Source organism: Perognathus longimembris, chromosome 25, assembly GCF_023159225.1.
Source record: "Perognathus longimembris pacificus isolate PPM17 chromosome 25, ASM2315922v1, whole genome shotgun sequence".
Taxonomy (NCBI): Eukaryota; Metazoa; Chordata; class Mammalia; order Rodentia; family Heteromyidae; genus Perognathus; species Perognathus longimembris.
Window position 1 is genome coordinate 24,621,004 of NC_063185.1, and position 19,178 is coordinate 24,640,181.

General features: G+C 35.6%; 1 protein-coding gene across 3 annotated transcripts in view; it reads left to right on the forward strand.

The window, feature by feature from the left end:
• The window catches only part of Ranbp17 (RAN binding protein 17), a 228,240-nt gene that overhangs the window by 19,676 nt on the left and 189,386 nt on the right, over positions 1-19,178 (forward strand). For all 3 annotated transcript variants that reach the window (XM_048334124.1, XM_048334122.1, XM_048334123.1), the window contains exons 6-12: positions 182-286; positions 2,470-2,635; positions 5,402-5,475; positions 8,483-8,602; positions 10,975-11,121; positions 11,683-11,855; positions 14,601-14,794. In XM_048334124.1, the coding sequence (XP_048190081.1) occupies positions 182-286; positions 2,470-2,635; positions 5,402-5,475; positions 8,483-8,602; positions 10,975-11,121; positions 11,683-11,855; positions 14,601-14,794 (979 nt within the window). The remainder of the gene's footprint in view (positions 1-181; positions 287-2,469; positions 2,636-5,401; positions 5,476-8,482; positions 8,603-10,974; positions 11,122-11,682; positions 11,856-14,600; positions 14,795-19,178) is intronic.

Consider the following 19,178-nt stretch of genomic DNA (forward strand, 5'->3'; position numbering starts at 1 on the left):
AACCTGGGTTGTTAAGTTATCTACCTTGACTCTGAGTAGGTAGCCATGAGTAAGTCACTTTATGGGGGAGATTTTAGACCTGTGTTTATGATTCTTTAAATCATTATTTCCATTTTCTTACTAAGGTTTTGCTTTTCCTTTTGGTAGGTTTGGTTAAACTCACTCATCTTGGTCTTTTTAGGTTGATTATTCTAGACCTTCAGCAAAACACAGGAAAATAGCTACCTCATTTCGTGACACTTCTCTCAAAGACGTATTAGTACTAGCATGCTCTCTTCTAAAAGAAGTAAGTTAATCATTTAATTTCTGAGTTAAAGTATTTAGGAAATTTCAAGAGTTGGAAAGAATTCCAAATTGGGTTTTCTTCCCCCAGTTCTCCCTTTAAAAGAATTGTTGTATATATATTAAGTATAGTAAATTTGTACAAATTATAAAAATGTTTAAAAACCTTTATTTTTACTCATTGGAATCTGTAAGGTAAAACCCAAAGGAAATGTAGTATTTTCCTTTAATTTTTATATCTTTCTACTGTCAGTGCTTAGTTGGAAAAAGGAATTGCATTTTAATTTCTTTTTTTGCATGCCCATATTTTGATGGGGCACATGAAAAAATGAATTGACAATAATTAAGCTTTTCTAATTAACTGTCAAATTTTATTCATTGTTTTTCTAAATTATCTGAGTTTAGTAGTAATGTCTTTGGGAAAGAAAATGGGGCTGGGGATATGGCCTAGTGGCAAGAGTGCCTGCTTTATATACATGAGGCCCTGGGTTCGATTCCCCAGCACCACATATACAGAAAATGGCCAGAAGTGGCGCTGTGGCTTAAGTGGCAGAGTGCTAACCTTGAGCAAAAAGAAGCCAGGGACAGTGCTCAGGCCCTGAGTCAAAGGCCCGGGACTAGCCAAAAAAAAAAAAAAAAAAAAAAAAAGAATTCCTATTTGTTGCTAATGCCCTTGGTCATATGGTTCAGAATTGTATTGCTGCTCAAGCTTGTTAGTTGACTGAGAACATCATTTCCCACAATGTGTTCTTTAAACACTTGTTTCTGCTTGTTTCAGTTCTGTACCACAGTTTATCTTCAGTACTTTGGACCAGAATGTTTCAGCTTTTAGAATTCTTTTGGATCATAGAGTATTTGTATAGACTTTACTAGTGGAGCTTTCCTAATCCATTAATCTAAAATCTGAACTTCAACAAAACTTTCTTGAGCATCACGTGGGTACTCAAAAAGTTTTTGGATTATAAGGTTTGGGGATTATAGAGCATTCTGAGTTATGGATGATCAACTTTTGGATTAGGGTTTTCCACCTAAGTCAGACTAAGACTCTCAATGTTCTTAAAACTTTTCCTTTAATATGGGAAAAAATCCATACACAAGTAGCAAAGCGTAGTTGAAACTGGGAGAGAGCAAGAGAAGGGGTGACTTTGTCCAAAAACAAATGTACTCATTACCTGACTTAATTGTAACCCCTCTGTGTATCACTTTTATAATAACAATTTAAAAATGAAAAAAGAATAGCAGTTGATGCCTTTGAATCTTATCAACCAGTTAAGCAGTTTAAACTCATGGCCAATCTTGTTTTAAATATTTCCTTTCCATTCCAGTTTATTTCTTCTTGTGTAAGATTTGTCTTTGTATGTGTTTGTGTTGGGGGGATGGGGAACTGGAGCTTGAACTTTGGGCTCTGTACTCCTGTGTGGCTTTTTTGCTCAAGGCTGGCCCTCTACCATTTGAGTTATACCTCCATTCTGAAAAATAATTTTTTTGTCCTGGTACTGGGACTTGAACTCAGAGTCTCATGCTCTTAGCATTTTTGCTCAAGGCTTGAGCAAAATTTGAGCCACACTCTCTTCTTGTATTATTGGGATTCTTAGAGAATTTCACACTTTGTAACATTTCCTCATGCACTTGTAAAGGCTTGACCTTTTTTTTTTTTTTGGCCAGTCCTGGGCCTTGGACTCAGGGCCTGAGCACTGTCCCTGGCTTCTTCCCGCTCAAGGATAGCACTCTGCCACTTGAGCCACAGCGCCGCTTCTGGCCGTTTTCTGTATACGTGGTGCTGGGGAATCAAACCTAGGGCCTCGTGTATCCGAGGCAGGCACTCTTGCCACTAGGCTATATCCCCAGCCCAGGCTTGACCTTTTCTGAGTGTAAGATTGGACATCATTTTGATAGTTGGAATTATGTGCACTTCCTCCTCCATTCTAACTGTCTGATAGACTTTGTTATATAAATTATTTGCCATGTTTTCTCTTACAGTATCAGAAAGTGACCTGCTATATGTAGTCAAATGGAAGTCATATTTTATTTTACAAAAATTTTATATAGTCTATTGTAGACATTTTTGTAGAGTGAATATTTTTTACTATTTTCTTCTAACATTTGGAACAATATAATTTTGTAATTTTTTATGTAGGTGAAATTTACCTGTTTATTTAGAATATTTTATTTTGAACTTTTTTTTAGGTGTTAGCCAAACCTTTAAATCTTCAGGATCAAAGTCAACAAAATCTGGTGATGCAGGTCTTGAAACTAGTTCTCAATTGCCTCAACTTTGACTTCATTGGAAGTTCAGCAGATGAATCTGCAGATGATCTTTGCACAGTACAGATTCCAACATCATGGAGAACCAGTAAGAGAAAAGTTTAGTATAAGGCATGGTTAACATACAAGAATTTAGTGCTATACACTTGCCCTATATATAGTTATGTCTAGTTTTATTCTAGGCAGTCATAAGAAAGCTCAAGAGCATTTGTGCCCAGAGTAACTACTGATATCCAGGATAAGTGTTTCCCAATCCATATTATAGTAACTGCTGTTTTGGGGTTTTTGTTGTTGTTGTTGTTTGTTTGTTTTGCCAGCCCTGGGGCTTGGGACTCCAGGCCTGAGCACTGTCCCTGGCTTCTTTTTGCTTAAGACTAGCATAGCACTCTGCCTCTTGAGCCACAGCGCCACTTCTGGCACTTTTGTCTGGAACTTCTGTTTATGTGGTGCTGAGGAATCAAACCCAGGGCTTTATGCGTGCTAGGCAAGCATTCTACTGCTAAGCCACATTCCCAGACCCAAATGCTGTTTTTGGATTTTGAAAAAACAACAACCCCCCCCCCCCAAAAAAAAACAGACTTATGTGGAAAGAGAGCTAGAACTATTTGGGAAGCAGATTCGGAGTGAAAATTGAGAGCTTAGTTTGGGAACTTGCAGATAAACAATAGGAGATCCAGTGGTTGACGCAAGAGATGTGAGCATATTTTTCAGTGTTACAAAGAGAATGAATTAGAGTGTAATGTAGCAGAGTAAGGTTGCAGCTTCACTAGAGAAAGGATGCCAAGAAAAAAGCCAAGGTGATTTGTTCCCCCACATTTAAGACAAATGTCCTGAAGTCAGAGGATGTGGCCAAAAAGAACATTTTTCTGAAAAAAGAAAACTTCTCTACCATCTCTTAAGTTGGGTGACTGCTTTTCCCTGTTTATACTACCCCTGAAGACATTGTTTTGAAAGGAAGGTTTCACATGTTACAAATTTAGAAGTCAGTTGCCAAATAAGGCTTTCAGTAGAAAAGTTGGAATAGAAAGTTAGTGAAATTGAGAAAGCAAAATAAAAAAGCAAGGAGAACTTGAATAAAATAACATAAAAATGTTACAAATGAATCTAGGAATGGCATTTGACTGTTAGGTGTTCCACAAAGTGAGGACAGAGAAAACAGAAATTTGAAAACTAATAGTAATACCTCCAAAAGTTGTCAGTACTAAAAGGCATAAGGTTTTTAATTTCAAGTTCTGCCAAATACCTTGCCTAATGACTGAAAGCAAAAGACAGCTGGGCACTGTTGGCTCATACCTATAATCCTAGCTACTCAGGAGGCTGAGATCTGAGGATCACGGTTCAAAGCCAGCCCAGGCAGGAACGTCTATGAGACTCTTAGCTCTTTTTTCTCAGGAAAAGTCAGAAGTAGAGCTGTGGCTCAAATAAATGGTAGAGTGCTAGGCTTGAACACAAAGAGGCTCAGTGACAGTGCCCAGTCCCTGATTTCAAGCCCCAGGAACAGCAAAAAAAAGACAAGCACTAAGCTTTACAATTTTGTTATTTCAGAATAGGAAAGAAAAGGGGGAAAAGTCCTAATGTCCCAAGGAAGACAACAGTAAGGCTTGGGATCAAGAATGGTGTTAAACTTCTCAGTAGCACCATAGAAGCTAGTGTATTATTCTCAGACTTCTGAGGGAAAATTATTGTCAAACTAGATGTGACTTATCAAGTATAAGATAGAATAAAGAGCATTTTAAATACTGAAATCCTCCCCAAATTTATCTTTTTTGTCCTTGCTCTCAAGAAGCTAGCTACTTCATATACAAGCCAAGAAAATGAAAGAGACTAGGGAAAAGGACACTCGAGTACAAAATGACAATGAGTCAATGTCAAAAGGAGTCAGTTGTATGATAAAGTTAGGACAGTCAGTTCAAAATGAAGCCTATGAGAGGCAGGAGTAGGAGAATAGAAATGATGGGTTCATTTAATGCTATTGATTGTGTGGAAAATGTTATGAAGAACATTTTGTGAATCCATCAGAACATTGGGAAAGAATTAGTGACATAAACATAACTAAGCACAGAGAAGATGCTGTGATTAAGTACCAAGAGCAGGGGCTGGGGATATGGCCTAGTGGCAAGAGTGCTTGCCTCGCATACATGAGGCCCTGGGTTCAATTCCCCAACACCACATATACAGAAAACGGCCAGAAGTGGCGCTGTGGCTCAAGTGGCAGAGTGCTAGCCTTGAGCAAAAGGAAGCCAGGGACAGTGCTCAGGCCCTGAGTTCAAGGCCCAGGACTGGCCAAAAAAAAAAAAAAAGTACCAAGAGCATTATAAATGTGATATCATTGTAGTATACTCTTTGGCTCAGCTGTTAACATCCTTTTCATAATTATAATCATAAGCTCTTAGAACTGATTTAGTAACAAAAGGTGATCACAGAAGAAAGAAGGGATGTATTTTGAGTGTGGAGGGGGTCTTTAGGATGAGTAGTTAGATAAAGCCTCATACACTAAAATAAAAGTTCATCTGGTATCTAAAGTAAAATAATCAAATGAGGAACTAGTCATATGGAATATTCTTTGGAAACTAAATAAATACGTTGTGAAGTACCTGGGATGGTATAGGATGTAGCTACTTTTTGATACATGCTTTCTAGTACTGTTTACTTTTTGATAGTTTTATCAATTTTTAAATGGTATTACTTGAATATAAACTATCCTGTCTACATATAAACTGTTCTTTTAATAAAAAAGTAGCTTAGAGTTATAAAAATGGATCTTAGAGTTCTCAGTTTGCATGATAATAGCTACTTTGGTAAGATCACAATATTTAAAGTAATGGTATTAGAACATAATTTTTCTGTCTTTCAGTTTTCCTGGAACCAGAAACATTGGATCTTTTTTTCAATTTGTATCATTCCCTTCCACCACTACTCTCTCAGTTAGTAAGTAAAAGTTATATATTGCCTCATTAAAAAGCACATGTGGGTATTTTTGTATTGCTTGGGTTTTTTGAAGACAGAATCTCACTATGTAGCCCAGACTATACTTGAAATCACAGTCTTTTCAGCTCACCTGGCATGGCTATTACACATCATCTTGCCTTCCTGACTAAATACTTGTGATTTTTATCTAATGAAGTAAGAGGTGTGTAAATATATATATTTACTGCAAAAAACCCAAAATGTACTTTTACACTTGATCAGGTTGACTTTTCTCACGTAGCTACTTTTTCATTTTGCTCTTCTGGGATGTATATTGCTTAAGCTATTTGTCAGGTTTTGCTTATTTTGCTAGCAGTCCATTCTATTTTATGTGTGAGGCTAGACCAGCAACTGTTCCTCCTGATAGAATCAGGACAATGTAGCAACCTCTAAATATGTCTTCCTTGCTAAGTAATACCACCAGGCCCAGAGCCAGGCATCAGTCACTTCCTCAGAACCATGGCAACCTCTGCCTCAGTCCTGCTGGGCTCCATGGCTTACACTTGATAGGTAGCCTTCATCAGATGTTTCTGAAGGAGCAACATATAGGGGGATGTGCTCACGTGATTTTTATGCTCAGTACTTTATTTTTAATCAAATTTTATTTTATGCCCCCAAGCTTTTGTTACCTATTTTGTTATGTGGAGTGTTGACACCATGGACTCCACGTTGGTGGAGTCTGTAGATCTGAAGGCTGGTCGCGTGGCTCAAGTGGTAGAGTGCCTGCATGGCAAATGTTCAAATTCCATTACTGCCAGAAAAAAGAAAAAAAATGCCTGTAAAATGGATCTAGCAGTGTTAAAAGTTACCAAAAAAAAAAAGTAGGGATTCTAATATTGCTATTTTCTGAAAAAATGTCATTTTAAGTCAGTGGTACGTTTGTCTGGGTATATTATCACTCACAAGGAAAGAACATCTAGAGTCAAAGGTTAAACCAGGTTTCATAGAAGATTCATGTTTCTTGGTTGTGCCCCATGTCATGTGGTTGTTCTGGGATAAAACACAAAATTTCCTTCATCTGCTTTGTGCCATAGCATTTATTGGACACGCTCTATTGTATGGTGCTTACCTCATTCCTTACAGTGGCTCTATAAGGCTAACTACTGTCCTCAATAGGTAGACCCAGGACATAGAAATTAGACCTGGAATGGCTAAGTGGCCCTGGCAGCAAAAGAAATACTGCACTGAGATTAAAACTTAGGTCTTTTTTATCCCAAACTCTGAGTGCCTTTAATGTACTAGTGGTCCCTAACCTTGCACATCAGAGTCATCTAATGAGAGTTCTTTATTTTTGGATTTAACAATAAGGAGTTGGGATTTACTGGAGCATGTCTAAAATGAAAATAACCTGACTTCTGTACCTATTTGCTCCCTCAAAAAAAGAATCAAGCCACGAGATGGTGGTCATGCCTGTAATCCTAGCTATTCAGGAGACTGAGAGCTGAGGATTGTGGTTCAAAGCCAGACTAGGCAGGAATATCTGTGAGACTCTTATTTCCAATTAACTACCAGAAAAAACCTGAAGTGGTGCTGTGGCTCAAAGTGGTAAAGCACTAGCATGGAACAAAAGAGCTCAGTGACAGCACCTTGGCCCTGAATTCAAGCAACACAACTGACATAAAAGAAAAGAAATCAGACGTTTTGTATGAAATCTCATAACAATATTTAAGTTTCAACAGCTAATTTTATTTTGAAGTAAGTAGGCAAGCAAATATGTGGACAAAAATTAATTAAATCATAGATAAGCTATCTTGGCTTGAAATTCAGTTAGAAACCTCTCAACTTTGAAAATAGACTTTAGTGGGTATCATTAAAATTAAGTAGTGAAATTGTTAAGTGGGTTGGCTGGGAATATGGCCTAGTGGCAAGAGTGCTTGCCTCCTACACATGAAACTCAGTTCGATTCCCCAGCACCACATATATGGAAAACGGCCAGAAGCGGCGCTGTGGCTCAGGTGGCAGAGTGCTAGCCTTGAGCGGGAAGAAGCCAGGGACAGTGCTCAGGCCCTGAGTCCAAGGACCAGGTTGGCCAAAAAAAAAAAAGAAATTGTTAAGTGGGGAGGTAGATAGACCATGAGTAACCTTTAGGATTTTTCTAGAAAGTTTTTATTCCAGTCTCACTTTCCAAACTGTTGCTGAAGATAAATATTACATATGGGATTGACTTAAGTCAGAGGTACAGAATCTTGCTCTGCAAGAACTAAGATATGTATAGTTTACAAGTAGTTCTCAAATATATTGTAGCATAAAATATTTTCTTTATGATAGAATACATAGTTCATTGATTTGCAAACAAAATGGCATCATAAGTAGTGGGAGCTTTCTGAAAATAGGCATGGTTAGTCCTTACTAAGCTTTTTTTTAACCAATCAGTTCCTGTGTGGATGAACATTTTGATGTGTTTTTTAATTAAATTTAATTTTACTGTCAAGGTGATGTACAGAGGATTACAGTTACACAGTAAGGTAGTGAGTACATTTCTTATCATACTTGTTACACCCTCCCTCATTTTTCTCTCACCTTCCCTCCCTCCTAGCCTGCTAGTTGTACAGTTCCTTTCCAACATATTGTTATGAGTATCATCAGTGTATTAGTATGCCCTTTATTCTTTGTCTCACCATTCTGATGTTCCCATTCCCTTCCCTCATTCAGATAATCATATATATAATACCCAGTGTACCAAAATCATATACAGTAACAACAGGGGATAAGCCATAGGAGATTCACATCTTACTAAGCTTAAAGAAGGAGAAGATATTGGAAGAGAATATACAGAGATAGTAAATTTAAGTGGTTGGGGTACAAGACTTTTGTGCAGTAATAGTGATTAATATTTAACATTTAATACTTCTGTATTTTTAACCATTAGAATGAACTATATTTTACAATAAAGTCTAGTATTTGTTACATGTGACCATAGCTACATTTAAAATTGAAATGAGTTTTTTGTGTGTGTGTTTCTTTTTAGGCACTTTCATGCTTAGTTCAGTTTGCTTCTACAAGAAGGTCTTTATTTAGCAGTCCTGAACGTGCCAAGTACCTTGGTAATTTAATTAGTGGAGTAAAAAGGATACTTGAAAACCCTCAGGTATTTATGAAGTAATATAATTAATATTTAGCATATGTAAATAGGATTTCTATTTATGGCACACAATAAACTCATCATGAATTTATTATAATTCTGGAAGATAGTATTTAGTATCTTACTCTTCTTCCATAAGTCTCATTCATAAAAGCAGTAAGCAGTTTAGGAAGTGAGTATTTCGGTGGCAGTCTTTGTGTGTGCCTTGTGTTTTCTATCATGTTTTTTTTATAGGCAACTGTGAGTAGAAGTCATATCTCTTTCTTGTGCTGCTGCCTTTGTTTTTATTTCTTTGGTTATTGTTAAACTAATTCAGAGGCTATGTCTGCCTTCTGAACTAAAAGATTTAATAAAAGTCTGAATGCTAATATTGGAATAAGTGGATTTAAATTATGAAATAGTGTCTTTTTGCCCTCTTGTGGACAAATAAGTGTTTGTAGATTTAAAAAACAGTTCCACACTAACTTCAGAGAATTATTGGCAATGTTCATTATAAAGACTAGGAAAGCCATTGTTAACGAGTGATTGAGCTGCCTACATGTTTTGTTTCAGGTTTTACTTGGTTTCTGTTTTCAAATATCTATCATTACAGATTTTTTTTTTTTTTTTTTTTTTTTTTGGCCAGTCCTGGGCCTTGGACTCAGGGCCTGAGCACTGTCCCTGGCTTCTTCCCGCTCAAGGCTAGCACTCTGCCACTTGAGCCACAGCGCCGCTTCTGGCCGTTTTCTGTATATGTGGTGCTGGGGAATCGAACCTAGGGCCTCATGTATCCGAGGCAGGCACTCTTGCCACTAGGCTATATCCCCAGCCCCTATCATTACAGATTTTTAAAGGATCAATGATAATGTAAAGAGATTTCTCTAAATCTTTTGGTCACTAATAATCTTTCTTGGAGCAATCAGATAATATCTTTCTAATCAGTCTACGAGAAACAATTATGTTTACAGGTTAATTTTAGGAGTCTTAGGAACAATTAACTTGTTTTATTTTTCAACTTTAGTACAGATGTGAAATTTACTTGTTTTGCAAAAAATAAATTAGATTTTACCTATATAGTTTAAATTTTTTACTTGTTAAACTCACTGTCATGAGCAGTATTTTGAAAAATATGTTATGTCAGTGCCACTGTTGATGTCAGTTTAATATAATTTTAGAATCATAAGCATCTATTAAAAGATTTATGATTACATTTTTTGTAGTCAAGTCTTGATTATTAGATGCTACTCCTGGAGTTCCTATTAGTGAAATTTCTTAGAATCTAGGTATTAAGCCGCTATTTTTAAAAATTTGACTTCATGCCAGCTACGATACAACTGTAGCTATTTTACCAGACCACTAAAGAGGCATATACCAGAGAGAGAGAGAGAGAGAGAGAGAGAGAGAGAGTTAGTTTGTTACTTGGAATTGAACCACGGATTTGAGCTTTTAAAGCAAGCACAAACTTGAGATTGATCCACACCCACAGCCCAGTGTAGGCCTCTCTTAGCCTTTTCTTTTTCTCTAACATTCCCCTATATATCTTGTATGTATTTTGTTAGCTTTGTTCCCTGTATTGTGGTAATTTGTTTGACTGACTATCCAATTAAAGACTTGAGTTAACTTGAGGATTCAAGGCCTGAATATACTCAGTAAGTATTGAATTTTAAAACAATTTTAAAGCCTCACACCTGTAATCCCAGATACTTAGAAGGTAGAAATCAGAAGGATTATGGCTCAAGACCAGCCAAGACAAGAATTTAGCAGGAATTCATATCAACAAAATATTTGAATATGGTGTTGCAGGTCTGTGGTCCCAGATACTGGAAGACATAGTTCGGAGGGCTGATGTCTTAGGTCAGTCCAGGCAAAAAAAAAAAAACTTGAAACCCTATCTGAAAAACAACCTAAAGCCAAAAAAAGAGTTGGAGTGTGGCTCAAGTGTTTAGAGTACCTGTCTACCTGGTATCACCATAAAAGAAAAGATTAAAAAACAAAGGAACAAAATCTGTTATTTGTGTGCACACCTAGGCCATTTAAGCCTAGTGTTTATTGTTTCTTTATCGAATCCCAGCAGTGCTTAAATCTTAAATATTTTTCAAGTCAACGATAGACTTGAAACACATTTGTTTATGTAATAGGATCCCAAACACCTTTTAGTCATTGTGGTACACAAATTCTTTCTATAACTCTGTTTTGAATTTCTAACTATTAATAATTGACAACAATATTAGGCTTAGAAGGAATCACGTGACACAAAGTACCATAGTCTCATGAAAACTAGATGATAATAAATAAGATATTTTTGGATGTTACTGGTTTTGTTATCAATGTGTTACTTTGGTTTTATTTTCAACATGCTAGTTTGTTTTCAAAGCCTTTCTTTTTGTCTCATAATTTAGGGTTTGTCTGATCCAGGTAATTATCATGAATTTTGTCGATTTTTGGCTCGTTTAAAAACAAACTATCAGCTGGGAGAATTAGTTACAGTGAAGGAGTATCCCGAAGTTATCAGATTGATTGCTAATTTTACTGTGACTAGCCTTCAGGTAAGTAAAGGTAGATAAGTGATGTTAAATCTATTGATAGTTTTAAAATGATTTCTTGATAAGGTTTTTTTCTCTGAACACTTACTGAGCAACTTTTTGAAAATGGTCTTTGCAAACATTTATGCAAAGTTCATTGCTGCATTTATAATAGTAAAAATTGAGAAGCTTCTTACATGTCTGATAATTGAAGAATGACATTGGAAGCTGTAATAAAATAAATGTGAATAAATAAATGAATATTTTTTTACAGATTGTATTATTGCAAAATTCATAAGTTGGAGGATAGCTTAAAAACATTTCTACATGACCTGAAAAACATTCTTGGAATGATCTAAAGGAAATCTTGTAACATTTTGAGAAGTGATCATTCTTCATTCACACAAAAATGATAGATTTTGATTTCTTCTTTATGCTTTTATAAAATTGGTTGTATTAGATGGTTAGTAGTTATATAATCAGAATAAAAGTTAATTTAAAATGAATCTAGTAATTTTGCTCTGTGATAATTTTCTAGAAAGCTTTAATGTCATTGTAAATAACGTTTGCTCTGTTTCTTTTTAGCATTGGGAGTTTGCTCCCAATAGTGTTCATTATTTATTAACTCTGTGGCAAAGGATGGTAGCATCAGTTCCTTTTGTAAAGTCAACTGAACCCCATCTACTAGACACTTATGCACCTGAAATCACCAAGGCCTTTATTACTTCCCGTTTGGAATCTGTTGCAATTGTTGTAAGGTATTTAACTAAATGTTTCTGTTGTATTTTTATCCTTGCATCTTAGATTTTTTTAACTTTAAAAATTGTTATTATAAAGGTGATTTACGGAGAGATTACAGTTGCATAAATCAGGTAGTGAGTGCATTTCTTTTTGGACAGTGTTACTCCTTCACTCACTCCCACTGTTTTCTTCTCATCCCCACCCACAAGCTGTATAGTTCATTTTCTATAAAAACATTTTGGAATTTTTAAAGATTGAGGAAAAATGTTAAAATTCACCCTCTTTAAAATTACATGAGTCTACTAAGTATATATAATTGTATATCTTTTACCACAGTCAAGTCATTGAGTAGTTAGGAACATACCCCCAATGTTTTTTGGATTCCTTCATAGTTAAGTCATGGATCTGGCTCAAATTTCATTTTTGAGTAATATTCCATTTTGTCAGTATGTCAGTTTGCTCACTCATTTATGGGTAGACATTTGGGTTGTTTCTGTTTTGAGCAATGTGAAAATGTGAATAAACTGCTGTGTACTGTGTATACAATGTATATTGTGTGGCTTGAACTCAAGACCTTGAGCTCTCTCGGCTTTCTTGCTCAGATGATACTCTACCACTTGTACCATACCTTTAGTCTGGCATTTTGCTAGTTAATTGGAGATAGAGTTTATCTGACTTTTCTGCCTGATCCAGCTTTGAACTTGAATCCTCCAGATTTTAGCTTTCTAAATAGTTAGGATTAGAGATGTGAACCACTGGTGCCTGGCCAGATGTTTTAACGAATATTATTTTTCATTTCTCTTGAGTAAGTACCTAGGGTATGGTATTTGTTGGCATTGTAAGTATACATTTTAACAGAAAGTTACCAAACTACTTTCCAGAGTAAAACATTTTGCATTCCTACCCACACTATAGGAAATAATCCATTTTGCATTCTCATCATATTGTCTTATTTAAACTGTAGTAGTACTTGATTGTGGTTTATATTTTCATTCCCTTAATAAGTAATAATGTGGAGCATCTTTTCATGTGTTTATTTATCATCTGTATGTAAATAAGTGATTGTCAAATCTGCTGTCTTTCTTTAAATTATGTTGTTTTCTCTCATTGAAATTTAAGAATTTTGTATATTCTGTTCACAAGTATTTTTGTTGTGTGTCTTTTACAAAATCTTAAGCCTTTTCATTTTCTAAAATGGACTTTCTAGGAGAACAGAAATTTTAATTTTTGAAGTCCAGTTTATCATTTTTCTTTCTTTTTTTTTCAGTACTAGAGTTTCAACTCAAGGCCTTAGGCTTGTTCAGCTGACATTCTACCACTTGAACCACACCTCCAGTCCAGCTTTTTGCTGGTTATTTTGGAGATGGAGTCTTATAGACTGTTCTTTGGCTAACTTCAAACTATAATCCTCCAGATCTTAGCTTCCTAAGTAGTTAAGAACTACAGGCAGGAGTCACTGGTGACTTTATTTTATGTATCACAATATCATAACTAAGGGATCTCTATTGTAATCTAGGTCATAAAGATTTGTGGTTTTTCAAACATTTTATACTTTAAGTCTGTGATTAATTTCAAGTTAATTTTTGTGCCAAGCATGGTGGTCATGGCTGAGCCCAGAGTATCATAATTTAAGACCAGATTGGGCTGCATAAGGAAGCCGCACCTCAAAATAAAAAAGTAGTTTTTATATATTACATGAGCTATGGTTCAAGTTCTTTCTCCATTTACCACTCCTGTGTCTTTTCTCTCTCCATTTTTCCCTGTGGATAGAAAATTATCCAACATTTGTGGAAAAGATGACTTTTTCTCTGTTGAATTTCCTTTACATTATTGTCAAAAAGTAATTGATCACATGTGTATGGTTTCATTTCTAGGGTCTATTCATTTACCTGTGTCTTCCAACTCTACCCTTTCTCAACCTGAGCTTTATAATAAATTTCAGATAATATGAGTTCTCTAACCTAGTTTTCTCTTTTCAAAATTGTCCTGATTTTCCTGTTGTAGAAATAGTCATTTCTATAAGGAAATTTTGGTGGGATTTTGGCTAAAATTGCAGATAAATTTGGGGAAAATTGAAATCGCAACTATTCAATTCTTCTATGAGAATGTCCTTTTTCATGGTATTAGCATTTAAAATAAACATCTGGCCTTATGCTTGCTCAGCTGGTGTTCTACACACCTAGCCCAGCCTTTGGCTGATTATTTTGGAGACAAGAGTGGTGGGCTTTTCTACCTAGGCTGGCTTTGAATGGTGATCCTATGGATCTCAGCCTTGTGAGTAGTGAGTACCATAGGTCCTAATTAGATTCAACACCTAGTCATCTGTCTTTTAAATTTGTTTAGTTTCTTGAATTATTTGTAGAACTTTGAAAAAAATTCTAACCTTGAAATCTTGAATACATTTAGTTGGATTTAATTGATATTTTTTGTGTTCTGGTGCCTTTGTGAGGTGGTATTCTTTTTTATATCTCCATGTTCATTTATTCATTAGCATTACATAGCAGCACAGTTGGTTTTATGTATGAACCTTGTGTACTATGATCTTACTAAATTGACCTATTCTGGTAACTCTTTTGTGGTTTCTTTGGTATTTTCTCTGTTATAATTATGCCATCTTCTTATATATTGTTATATTTCTTGCCTTCCAACCCACTTTTAAAATCCATCATAGCATTTTTTACTTAATATAAAATGTGTTTATTGTGGATATGAGTATATCACATTGTAATGTTCTCTGCAAAGTTCCGTATATGTGTTTGCAGAGATGGTTTAGATGACCCACTGGACGACACCGCTACTGTGTTCCAACAGCTGGAGCAGCTGTGCACTGTCAGCAGATGTGAATATGAGAAAACATGCACTCTTCTTGTCCAGTTGTTTGACCAAAATGCACAGAATTATCAAAAACTCCTTCATTCAGCTTCTGGGATTACTGTGGACATGGCAATCCAAGAAGGTCAGTCTCATATGACTATAGTGTGAATAATATGTTGGACATTAATAGTATTATTAATTATTTTGATAATCCTACTGCAAATTATTTTTGTGTATTTTTCCCCAATACCTACTACCTTATTAAATCATTCTATTTACCTGCTGAATATTTTGATGGCTTGGTGGTTGATTTTTTTAAAATTCTCTTTTGTAAGATTCATAAATATTTCTGTATGGAATCACTATCAAGAAAAGGTAATTGTCAACTAAAACATAACCTATGTCTTTTACTTGATCATACTTCCTTCTTTTTTTCTATTAGTTATTTGCAAAGCCACAGCCAAATTTCAGTGATTAAAAAAATACATTAAGACCTCATCATATACAGCATGATGGCCAGCCACTCTGGAGGTAGAGATTGGGAGAAGTGCAATTTGAGGATAGCGCAACTAAAAGTTATTGATTCTTCCTGTATATGAACATGGAGGTCTTTCCATTTCCTGGTGTCCTATTTTATTTTTCTTCAGATTTTTTATAATTTTTGCTATAAAGATCATTTATGTGTTTGGTTAGGTTAATTCCTAGGGTTGTTGTTTTTTTTCGAGGCTATTACAAGTGGAGTTGTTTTCATGATTTCTCTTTCTGCCTGCACATTGTTGGCAGATAGAAAGACTACTGATTTTTTGGGTTAATTTTGTATCCTACTACTTTCTCAAAGAGGTTATCAGCTCTAGAAGCCTGGGAATGGAGTCTTTGACTCCTTTGGGTTTAAGATCATGTCATCTGCAAATGGGAGATAGTTTGACTTCTTCTATCCCTATTTGGATATCTTTTATGCCCTCTTTTGCCTTGTTGCTCTGGCTAGGAATTCTAGAACTATATTAAAGAGGAGTTGAAAAAATGGACAACCCCGTCTTTCCTGATTTTAGGGGAAATAGTTTTAGTTTTTCCCCATTCAGTATGATGTTGGCTGATAGAAGCCAGAAATCTTAGAGGAGAATGTGGATCAAAGGAAATTCGTGTAAACTTCTGGTAGGAGTATTAAAAAAACAAATAGAAATGGAAAGAAACAAAAATGAATTTGGTATTTTCTTACAGTAAAATTTTTGAATACTCACTTATTTAGCACTTCTATATGTCCTCTAGAAAATCATCCACCTGAACGTAGATAATAGGGGTCACACAATGGAATATTATACAGCAATAAATAAGTGAACTATAGGTATACGTAACCAGGATGAACGTCATAGACAAGATGTTTAATGACATGTTTAAACAGCTCTCAGAAAGTTATATACAGTATGAAAATTAATAAGGCTTCCAAACAAAGGAGACTAGAAATACATTGTCTAGGAATATGTGTTTAGTAATAAATGTCAAAAAAAAAAAAAAACATGCACCAAAGATAGGATGATGGTCTCTGCAAGGCAGGAGGCATGAGATGACTGCAGGGAGAAGCCTAAAGTAGAGGTGACTGTGCTGGCAGTACACTGGCTTTTAAACTGGCTGTTTGGTTTATTACACGTAACATGTAGTGCATGTATGCTTTCATATATACAAATGTTACATTACAATGGAAAAAGATTCTTTGTAAAACTGAATGAAAATATAGATGTTCAAAAGTATATGAAAAGCATTAAATGAAATGTTAATTTTATGTAAATTTTTTTTTTTTTTTTGGCCAGTCCTGGGCCTTGGGCTCAGGGCCTGAGCACTGTCCCTGGCTTCTTCCCGCTCAAGGCTAGCACTCTGCCACTTGAGCCACAGCGCCGCTTCTGGCCGTTTTCTGTATATGTGGTGCTGGGGAATCGAACCTAGGGCCTCGTGTATCCGAGGGAGGCACTCTTGCCACTAGGCTATATCCCCAGCCCTAAAATTTTTTTTTAATTGCCAATCTTCTGGGAGTAATATTGTGTACTTCTTGTATCTCTTAAGTTCTCTTTCTCTTATTAGTGGTTAAATGATTTATGTTACTAAATAGGTCTATGTTGAATACATTAAGTCAGACCAGATTCTTGATCAAATATAAATAGAAGCATGTTTTATAATTGGATGCACTATTTTGTTTCAATAAATAATTCAAGCTAAGTACTAATGGCTCACACCTGTAATCCTAGCTACTCAGGAGGCTGAGATCTGAGGATCACAGTTCAAAGCCACCCTGTGAGTTTCTTACCTCCAATTAACCACCAGAAAACCGAAAGTGCAGCAATGACTCAAAGTGATGGAGTACTGTTCCTGAGCAAAAAACTCAGAGACTCTGCCCAGGCCCTGAGTTCAAGGCCCACGATTAATAATAATAATTCAAGTTCTTCAGTATAATCCCTGAAACAAAATTTTTAATAAATGTTCATTTTTACCCCTTCTAGTCAAAAGGTCAGTGAGAAATAATCTACTTTTAAAGATACATGTAGTGTGTTAAAAATAATTGTTTCTGTATGCCTAAATTGCTCATTTGTACACTGTGTATAGTAGTATGGTTTCTTCTGTACAGACTGAACACTTTAGTTTGTGTTGAACAAAGAAAATTATATGCTCTCGTTATCTGTGCTTTAATTTAGATGCTTAATGGCTCTTAATGTTACAAAATAAGTTTATTATTACGATCTCCTTTGTATTATATTGCCTTGCTCCTCCTTTGTATTTGTGGTTATATGGTCATGGTTTACAAAAACAATAATCCCTAAGAAATAGGTCATTAACAGTAGTTAACGATTACTTGTGATCCATGGTAATGACTGATTTCTTTGGGATTATTACAGTTATAAACCATAATTACAGATTATTACAACAATAATTATTTTGTTAAGGAGAAATGTTCTGTACTTGAACAGCTGCTTAAAACAAGTGCCTTGAACATTTCAGAATAAATAGAGAAATAGAAAGTTATGGAAATTTAGTCTCATAAAATGAAATTAAAAAAATTTATAGATACAGAATTCATATCAGATTTTTTTCTAAATGCATTTTAGATTTCTAAGTTTTCATGATTCTTAAACTTCATTGATGCAGTTCTGTTACAGAAGTAGATTCTTTTTCTTTTTTGGTGTACACCGAAAGCATCCATGATGTTTTAAGATACATACATATAGTGAAATGAATACTATAGTCAGGCACTGCTACCTCCCACAGTTGTGTGTGTACCTGTGCACACAATAAGATTGCCTAGAGCTACTCTCAGCAAGTTTTCTGTAAACAGTGGCATTTTATTTACTCTAGTCCCCATGCTATATATTAGATTGCTAGCTGACTTTTGTAAAACTGCAAGTTTGTTCCCTTTGACCTACTTCTCTCCATTTTCTCCCTCTCTTTTCCTCTGCAGTTTCTAGATAATCTGTTTTTTTTACTCCTGATATAATTCCATGTGACAGTTTTCTGTGTTAGGCTTATGTCTCAAAATACCTTGAGTTTGCTAGGAAGGTGCTCTACCACTTAAACTACACCCAAAATGCCCTCCCCCACCTTTTTTTTTTTTTTTTGCTTGTTTTAGTTATTTTTTGAGTAGGGTGTGACTTTTTTGCCCAAGCTGGCTTGAACCACAGGCCTACTTTATGTTTTCCACGTCACTGGGGTTATTGGCATGTACTAAGATGCCGGAGCCAGCCGGCAACAAAAGGGAATCCTGATTGAGGGGGCGAGGATTAAAGAAAAAGAAAAATACAAGACAAGAGACAAAAAACAAAAGATGGGGTTCGGGAGGTCTGCAGCTCAAGTTTGTAGCTCAAGACTGCAGCCCCATTTATTTTTAACTTCCAGTTTATATGCACTTTAGGAACCAGGGAATAGCATAGTGTTACTAAAGTTCAAGAAAACAAGAAAGCCTTGAACTTGGCAATAACAGGTGGCAGTAAAGACAAAATAAGGTTGAATAGTTAACATAAATCAAACTCTTGTGTTGTCTTTTAAGTAAGCCATATCCTTGCACATTTCTTGAGATAACAACATAGCCAGAGGACAGGATGAACTTTGCTGTTGGCACCCTACACTAAGATACCTGTCTCATAGTAATAGTAAGAGAGGTGGGGGAGGGGTCTTGATAGCCTGCTACCTGGCTGGTCTCACACCTGGATCCCTGATCTGTGCCTCCTGAGTAGTTGGGAATACAAGCATGGCCATGTCACTGGGCTTGTGGCTGTTTTTTGTCTTGAACAATATGAATTTAAAATTGTTAGGGTTTCGGGAATGGTTTAATATTTATGAGAAAGAGCACCTCTTTAGCAAGTACCAACGTTGTGTTTTAGCTTAGTAATCTTCAATTGTTTATTTCTAACACTAATTCTGACTTGGTTAGTTTAGTTTCCTAACAGTCAGGAAATACCTGCTTTTCAGTTCTTTGTACAATTGAAAGAAATCATTGCTTTCTAAAACAAGAAAAGAATAAATATACACTCTTTTTAATAAACTTC